This window comes from Anopheles darlingi, chromosome 2, assembly GCF_943734745.1.
Source record: "Anopheles darlingi chromosome 2, idAnoDarlMG_H_01, whole genome shotgun sequence".
Classification (NCBI taxonomy): Eukaryota; Metazoa; Arthropoda; class Insecta; order Diptera; family Culicidae; genus Anopheles; species Anopheles darlingi.
Window position 1 is genome coordinate 20,600,408 of NC_064874.1, and position 9,184 is coordinate 20,609,591.

The following is a 9,184-nucleotide window of genomic DNA, read 5'->3' on the forward strand; positions in this document are numbered from 1 at the left end:
GGGCATGGCCAGGGTAGAACACGTTGTTCCCGAAGTACTGCGTCATCGGATAAGCGTTCTGGTAGGCTGGCTGTGCCTGCCAAACCGTGGCCGGTTGCACGTAGTGCTGGTAGCTAACCAGTGGAATCGGTGTCGGTCGGAAGCCACCCTCCCGTACCTCGTACTGCGAGCTCAAACCATTAACGGCTGCTGGATCGATGTCGTCAGTCGCTTCGGTACTCGCACCACTACTGGCTGGCTGCTCAACCGGAGCTGGTGTGTCACTCGTTGTATTCAGCGTATCAATGCTATCACCGCTAGTATTTTCCGCACCCGAGAGCGCGGGTGTTGCTTCCGGTGCTGCTCCTGCTCCTGGTGCTGCTGCTGCTGCTGCTGCTCCTGTTGCTGCTCCTGTTGCTGCTGGTTCGGCTGGCAGCTCAGTCGGTAATGCGGCCGGTGGCATCGGTTCCGGGATAATAGGCGTCGTTGGCGGTGCTGCCATTGTCGTGCTGGCTAGCTGGGTTGTTTCTTCCGGTTCGTGGGTCGTGCTGAGCAGCGATACCCGTGTCGGTTCCAGCGCATCCGCCTCCAGTGCCTCGCTGTACGGGTTCGCCAGCTTCTCCGGAAGGTTATCATCGATCCAGGTCGGTAGATCATGCTGCAGCGTTGGCTCCCGCTGTTTGGTACCACTGAAGCCCGAAAATTTGCTACCCGATGCCTTCAGAACGCTAGTGAGCGGGCTGGCATGGTCCTGCTTCGAGTGGGCTTTCTTCGGACCACCGCTACCACCGGCACTGAGGCGAAAGATGTTTGCAAAATATTCCACAAAATGCTGCACCGTTCGTCGGTTCCGTTGCAGTACCAGCTGTTCCCCTCGTTGCGCACTCGTTTCTTCGCACAGACCCCGGGATGCGCACGTGGCCATCAGCAGCAACGTGGCTCCAACTAACACCGAACACTTCATGATTCAATCGCAAAGCACGACGACGATTTACACACTATATAAACACACACACAGACAATGGCTCACCTAGCCATCTAAGTTCGCGGACAGTCCGGGATAGCAGAGGAATTGGATGTTGGAATCCAAAAACCAACACTGGACTCGCTGGTCCGATCCGGTGCGTGGTCACTAGTCGACTGATTAAACTACTTCCACCGCTCGTAGCTTATTAGAACGTTGTTTTCATGCAAAAAAAAATTAAAACCGTGTACCGTCCGTCCGGCCGGTGTCCAGTTCGGGGGTTCGGATCTGGTCGCTACTGTTTGATGCCGAGACACCGAACGACCAACCAACCGACCAACCGACTGCCCACCACCAGCTGCTGCAGGCTCAGGTGGTTAAGGTCCACCCCTTCACTCGGTACGACCTCTGCACGAGATGTATGTACCCCAAACCGGGCACGAATCGCTCGGACTGCGGCCGGAGGATAAGGGGGGGGGGACCCAAACTCTCGAATTACTTTTATTGCTGGCGGTCGCGGTTCTTTTTCCAGCCCCATCAAACAAGAGGCAGAGACAGAAAACGACGCCCAAGACGACGACGACGACGACGGCGACGGCGACGGCGACGGTGGCCGTAATGCATCATTAGCCGGTGTGGTCAAGCGGTGCGGTCGTAAGATGTCGCCCAGCGGCCGGTGCGCAGCATATCAGCTTGGCCTCCGCTATAGTATGTAGCGATTTGAATTCGAAAATTGAAATGCCCCGGTTATTACATGGCGCTCGTACTAGACGACTGGTCCTCGATTGGTCCCTCCCCTGCAGCGAGCCTGCAGCACTTGGCCAGAACTGTGGCCGCTGTGGTGCGTGCGTAGGAACGGCTCGATCGCACGATCGCGAAAGTTGCCCTGCTCCGGACGAGGTTCTAGTAAGTCGACAACCGCGCGAGTTACTGAAATCGAAATCGGAACATAGGAACCCGTTTTGCGGGGCGCACGGAATTGGACGTGGAAATGCACCACTCGTAAATCTAATCGGCAGGATTAGAGGCGTTTTGCGAAACGGCGAGCCCAAACGAAATCGCAACCCCTTTATTGGCGTCATACGGTGTTGGGATGTGGCAACAAGGCAAGGTAACCGGGACGACCGGCCACCGGAGGCGTACAGTCACCTGTTCCTCGGAGAGAAAGAAGATTGCTACACCACTACCCGTCCGTTCCCTGGCCTGGAATTAGTTCCAAATTGGACACAACCCAAATTCCTGGCCATTACCGGACCACGCGGACAAACTGGATAAATGGGTTAAATGGCGTTTGTTTTTTTTTGCTTCCCCATGTTTTGAAAACGTTTTAAATATTGTCCACCGGCTATCCCACTAAGGTGGCTGAAGGTGGTCCGTGTAACCGTGGACCTGATGCCGGGTAACGAAAAGCCTCCCTGGTCGGGCAATTATGGGTCAGCAAACGCATAAAACGCCGCTTGTTGTTGTTTTTTTGTTCTTCACCTCTAGTGCGCACCGGCTATATTGCGTAATTGTCCCGGCGTTAACGGCCGGCGAGGTGGTGATCCAACGCGTTAGATTCAGCGGAGCTCCCAAGGTGACACGATGCCTCGCGATGCCGGGGTCCCCAGGAAAACACATTAAACGCCATGCCAGGCGCGGTAAAGGAGAAGCTTTGCTTTGCTGCCAAAAAGGATTATGATGAAGCTATTAGCGCAATCGGTCTCAGTTAATCAAACAATGTTGATTAGTATTTTCCATTTCCTCGTGATCATGATCACTGTACTTTGAACTCACGACAATGTTCTACATTGAACCGTAGACCAACACAGTTGCTGCAGCTAACGGCGCCCGTCCGGTGTCCGGCTGTACGGCTCTCATTCCGTCCAATCTTTAAACATTCAATTATGTTGACCGATTAAACCGAGCACGCCTCGTACGCTCGCTTCTCACTAAACGATGATTAAGAAGCCCAACAACAAAAGTGAATGTAGGACGTTGTCTAGCCGCGTGGCGGGGTTGAGCGCCGTCAGGCGGGTAGGAGGAGGAGGAGGAGGAGGAGGTTCTGTCACCTTCGGAAAATAATGATTTTTGCTCGCTTTTCATTCGCTTCGCTCACCACCCTACCCAAGAATCATGATCCTGTCTGCATTCAAATGCGTGCGTGTGTGTGTGTTTGTGTGTTTGGGGAGGGGGACATCGAGTCGTGCCCTCGCCGGGTGTTGTTGAGATCGACGGTCAACCGAAAAGTATCGAACGCATTAAACGGAGAATCAGAGGACATGGACACATCACATCACTCTACGCTCTCTCGCCACCGGCGATCGCTATTCGTTCAACCCATTCACCAGCAACAGCAGCAGCAGCAGCAGCAGCAGCAGCGGACGGTGGAACGTCACGTGTGACGGATCCGCGAATGCAAGTGCATTGCACGCGGGCGTTCACCGGTTTTCGGGGTGGCGGCGCATGGGACGCCAGGTTATGCCAGCCGGTTTAGCAGCAAGCCACCAATTCATGGTCAACCGCCATTGCGGTCCACAAACCGCAAACCGCAAACCGAACCGCCCTCCTGCCACTGCCACTTAGTGCGGACCGTTTGTTTGAGCGGGACAACTTTGTCCCGAAATTTTTGGTAGCATGCGTGTGTGTGAATGGCCCTGGTTTGTTGATTTTGTCAGTTCCTCTCTTTTCTCCAGTGTCTCCAGTACCGTAGACCTAGAGGAGTGTGAAATCGGTATGGAACGATCACTTTTGCAACGATCACACACAACGACTCTCACCGGCAGAACGGTTCTGGCCATCGGGAGACTTTACCTTACTTTCCTTCATCCATCCCGTTGACCAAGGACTTGCCCTGCGCGTTGCAGCGACCCTGAATGCAGCGAGTGGCATGCTTCTGGCGGGGTAGCTAGGACAGGAACTGAGTCATAGCCGGTAGATTTGCCGGTGTTGATTTACATTCGGCCAATGGGCGACGGGAGTGAAAGTGAAAGCATTGGAGTGGCCCGCAGCCGGCTTTCGGGGCTTTCGGGGAGTGTTCTGCAAAGCGGCTGCGGCGTTCCTACTGCGTTTCCTTGAGCAAGAACCGTGTGCCTATTCCTGGCGCTCGTCAATGGCACGGGAATGGTGGATTGGTAACCGGTACGGATTGGTTTGGTGGTCGTGTGTCGTGTGAACGGATAACGTTTACAGCCCTTCTGGCAATGAAACCGCGAATGCAAGCCAAGGCTGGTGCTTTGGGGAACGAAATTTGAGGACTGGTGAATTAGTGGAGCAGGTTCCAAAATTCCAGCGACTAGCTAGCTATTGGTTCTCATCGCCGAAAAATGGAGAAAATGTGGTTCAAGCAGGATCGTTTCTCGTTTCGGTGGAATGCAATGGAATGGGCACAAAAAGCGAGCATGTCCTGTTTTTTAGTTTCCTTGTACTGTATCATAAAAATTGGTGTAGTGGTAGTACGAAACGAAGTTAAGTAGAATTACAATTTATTACGTTACTATGTAATAATTTCAAATAGTTGATCTAGTTTCGTTGTAGATTATTTAAACGTTTAATCCCTGCAATTACATTTAAACCATACAACCGACAAGCGGCTTATTCTGCCAAACAGCAGATTTTTCCACCGCTCACGAACCAGTGCCATCGTCCTTCAGGTCAGTATTTCAGCAATTCTGACGTCTATGTCGATACTGTCGCCTACCATGTTGGTCCATCTAGATGAAGAATGAGATAAGATTCTTGACGATTTGTGTCGTCGCCTACTATTCTGCCCTGCCCCGTGAAGTGATCAGAGTCTCTTGCGCAACGCCACATTGAGATGTCTTGTTGAAAATATCTTTTTTTAAGCGGTTCCTTTCCTTCTTTAGCTTATAAAATTAAATGCTTAAACGTGCCGAAATATTCAAGGATGTTTTTCGACAGGCAAAAACCCGTTCGGCGAATGTAGCAGCTGGTAAGTAAGTAAACAAGCTTCCTTCCTTGCTTATTGACTCGTTGATTGACATGCTCAGCAGGACATCTGGAGTTTTGGATAGTGTGTGCTGCTCCACCATTATTATGAATTCATCTTACACCTTCGACCATACATGGCCCTGTTTATTGTTAAATGTATTTATAGCTCTATCGGGAGTCCTGTGTGGACGCCGAAAAATCCGTTTATTCAGCCACCGCAGTATAGTTTCGACAAAAAACAATACCCTGATTGCCTCATCCTTTGCATCCCATCCTTTGCCCACCCCAACACCGCACCACTGACCACTAGTTTCTCCAAAACTCAAGGTAATAAATAAGACGGTGCTCTCCTATGCTCGGAATATTGATCGACTGCTGCCGGAACGGTTCGCGAAACACTAGGACACACTTTCTTTGCTAATTTCTTACGCAACGAAAGGACGATGATAAAGCAGATAAAAACATACAAAAAAAAAAACAACCAACCAAAGGCCTCGTTGGAATCGAATTTAAATATAAATCACCGCGTACAAGCATGAAGGCAAAGTAAGCAAGAAGTGACCATTTAGCGACCCGATTGGTCACCGCCCGGGATGTGTTCCGTGCGTTGTACTACTTGTGTATGTCACTGGCAAACCCGGGGGGCCATCCAACCCCGCCCGCGCACATTGCCACTAATCATCAACGGGCGCGGATTCCCCTCTTCTTTTTTTCCCCTTTCTGAGGCTTTCGTATTGCATCGGTGTCCGCCCATCTGTCCGCTACAGTTCACCGACGATGCTGATGATGCCGGTGCCAGACGGTGGTGCCTGAATGTTACAACATCCCATAAACGGTGCGCGGATTTGCTTTCCCGCGCAATCGCTCCTCATCGCAGCTGCATCCCATCCCATCATCGAACCCTGAACTGACTGCATGCTGCACCAAACCACCATTCATACGCGGACGACCAAATGCGCAGCGCAGTTGAACGCACACTTTCTGTTTCCAATCCGATCGGTCGTCACCGCTGCCACGATCGATTATGCTTCCCGAAAGCTGGCTTTACTCCGAAAGCAAGGAATGCGCCAACGGCGAACGGCGATGGCCACAGAAGAAGAATTGTCACACGAAACACGTAGCGTTTCCGAGCGTTGCTTGGTGAAAATGGTCCCTGCGCCCCGGTCCTCTGGCCAGGCCTGGATGAGCTGCTGCTTTGCATACGCAAGTCCCAAAACCAACTTGGCCAACACACGTGCCCCGGTACGCTGGTGATGGTGGAGGTGGAAAGGTATTATCGTAGATGGAGGATCACTTTTCATTTCATTTCACACCCGGTCCCGTTGCGCGTGCGGAAGTAACGCTTGTAACGCTTGTGAACCGCATGCTTTGGAACCAGATCGACCGTTGGTTCCGCATTATAAATATGACTGACCGGGCTGATGGGCTACTCATTGTCAACCTGGCACCGGTCCCGTGTCATCCCGTGTCCGCGGTTTATGGAATAGTTTTTGAAAGTGCGATAGAAAGATCTGCTGCCGGTGATAACAGGTAGCACCGGTAACCTGTTGCTGTTTGTGCGTGCGTGTGTATCTGTGTGTTAAGTGCCCCCGGGCGTAGAACGAAACTGCAAGTTCCTTGAAGTTCCACCATGAACGGTCGTCAAGTGGTCAAGTGTTCGGTCGTGGTGCTGTTGGTGGTTGTGCTGCTGCTCGACCAAGCCGCCGGCCTGCAGCAACATCATCAGAAGAAGAAAAAGCGTGGTATCTATCACGGGCTGCACGGGTATGGGGCACTACCAGTGGCGGCTGGTGCTGGTGTGTTGCCCCTCCATCACGGTGCTGCTACAGTCGGTGGTGCACACTTCCACAAAGCCTTCCACCATCCGAGCCCGTACGCCAGGATTCCGGGTTTCCATCGTTCGTTCGCTGGTGCGGCCAGTTACTTACCCCCCGGTTATGCTCTGTTCCCGGGTACGGCCAGTGTGGCCTCCTACCAGCGTAACTTCCCGCGCTTCTCACCAACCGTCTACGGAGCGAATCCACTGCTTGGCTTTGGATTATCGCCGATCGCGAAACCACTCGGAGCTGGTGGCTTTGCTTCGGCGGGATTAGCACCGATCGCACCATCACCGGTCTATCCGGCCCCGGCTCCCGTGCCCACTCCGGCGGTTTATCCTCAACCGTTCTACCCTCTGGCAACCGGCAGTGCCAGTGCCGGTGCCGCTAGTAACACTCAGCAGACCCAATTCTTCGCGACGTTCCCTCAGAAACCGATCATTCCGGTGGCGGTTCCAGTGCCAGTGCCGGCCCAGGAACCAGCCAAGATTCCGGTCGTCGGATTCCAGAAACCGATCTACACACCATTCTCGACGGTCGTCCCCGGAAGTGGCCTAATACCGGTCAACTACAATCCGGCCGTGGCAGTGCCAAGCGGACAGCCTCAGTTCGTTGGTGTGCCCGTTGGCGTAACGGGAAGCGCCAGTGGCGTTACACCGACCTACGCCACGACACTGAGCACGGGAACGACGGTAACGGCAGCACCGCAGCAACCGTGGCGTCCGGTAGTGGTGCAACAACCGGCACCGACCCCAGCACCACCTTCCAACGCCTATCTGCCATCGTACGCGACCTCGCAAGGTCAGATCTACGTCAGCAGCACACCGGCACCACCGTCGCATCATGATCAGCAGCAGCAACAGTACCATCACCAATCGCTGCTGGACATTGATCAAGGTAAGGAGAAGATGGAGCATTGAGTTGACTTCTCGCTCCTCGTCCTGCTACTAAAGCTAATGGTCTAAAGGTCTTCTTGCAGATACGCTGCATCATCAGCAGGATGGGAGCGGAGCGTTCAATGGGCAGCCTTATGATGTCGCCTCAAACCATGGCCGGTACACGGGACCGTCGAGCTATGACGTCGACATCACGCACAATGGTTACCAGAAGAAGAAAAAGTAGATCGTAGGATAGATCGGGCCAGTGCCAGTTGCCAAATGCTAGCATTTTTCAGACACACACACACACGGATCTGTATGTGTGTGTGTGTGTGTCGTGTAGTGTGAGAGATTTCCAAAAATACCTTTTCCCCCGTCTCTCCAAACTTTGTGTGACTTCCCTGTGGAACCTATTTAATTCGAATAAATTATTGTCTTTGTCGGAATGGTTGACACGCGAAAGAATGTCGAAGCGTCTGTTTTGCTGCTGCCGTCTTTCCATCGAGACTTCGATGATCCGTTGGACGAGAATCTCTGCCCGGGAATATTATGTGTTTTAAACTCATTCCTTTGCACCTGTTTGATGGTACGAGCACGTGATGAATGATAAAATTGGTAGAGGCGTTAGTTGATTAGCATTAGTCTCAGGACAATTTAGAATCAATATCGTTGCGGCACGTTCCGAATGTAACTAAAAACTGAGATGAAACCACACCGGTAGTTCATTTGAAAATGGAGTAATTATCCTAAATGAGACACCTGTCGGTGGAATTTCACTTGCTTCGAACGTGAGAAATCGATCGGTTTCGGGCTGGGGAAACGTGACAAAAATCGATTTCGTTTTCAGTAGCACCCGGAAGTGAACGCCCATCGGCATGCGAACATACATAATATCCGTGTCATATTTGGTGGCGCCATCGATTGCATATTAATGTAATAATAACATGAAAGCGGAAGCAGCCAGCATGGCGGTGAACGACGCGGCTAGATCACGTCGACATCGTGTTGTACGTTGTAGGTGAAGCAATCACCGGAACACTTTCTATGGCGAACTATTTTATTCAAATGACGCTCCCCTCGAACAATAGATGGAATTTTGTCCACTCGGTGTCGTTGTTTTTGGGGGTATATCCTGTCGAATGGTTGCTGCCGAGTTGCTGAAAGCAGTCCCGTACGATTTGCGATGGCAGCATTTTATATGACATTGGTCAGTGGCGTATTAAGAAATGCGGGTGATTTTTCGATTGATATTTTATGTTATTAATTAAGATTACTAATCAAAGGACTTCGAAAATACGCTAGTCGATCTCCGTCTGACTTTGGGGCTCTTTTTATACTAAAATCTGCCCTTGAAAGCCAGAACGGGCCTTGCCGTACTCCGTATCCAGGATGCGCGATCCCTCTGGTATGGCCAAAGTTTAATGAAATGGTTGAAAATCCTTTTTCGTTGTTCCTGGGCCTTTTTTTTAGATTTTTGGGGAGTTTTTCGAGAAAAATATGAAGATATCGAGCGAAAAACGGCCAAATCAAACAAACATCTCGAGCAGATGTTTTAACGATACCAGCGCCATCTAGGCAACGAGTTTGTGAAGCTTCTGAGCTAATTTGAAATGGTC

The 9,184-nt window shown here is 51.6% G+C and overlaps 1 protein-coding gene across 1 annotated transcript; it reads left to right on the plus strand.

The window, feature by feature from the left end:
• The first annotated feature begins 6,503 nt into the window (after positions 1-6,503).
• LOC125952004 (calphotin-like) lies at positions 6,504-7,812 on the plus strand. Its single transcript, XM_049681198.1, has 2 exons — positions 6,504-7,587; positions 7,670-7,812. Exons 1-2 carry the CDS (start codon positions 6,504-6,506, stop codon positions 7,810-7,812), a joined length of 1,227 nt encoding a protein of 408 aa, XP_049537155.1.
• Positions 7,813-9,184: the final 1,372 nt, after the last annotated feature.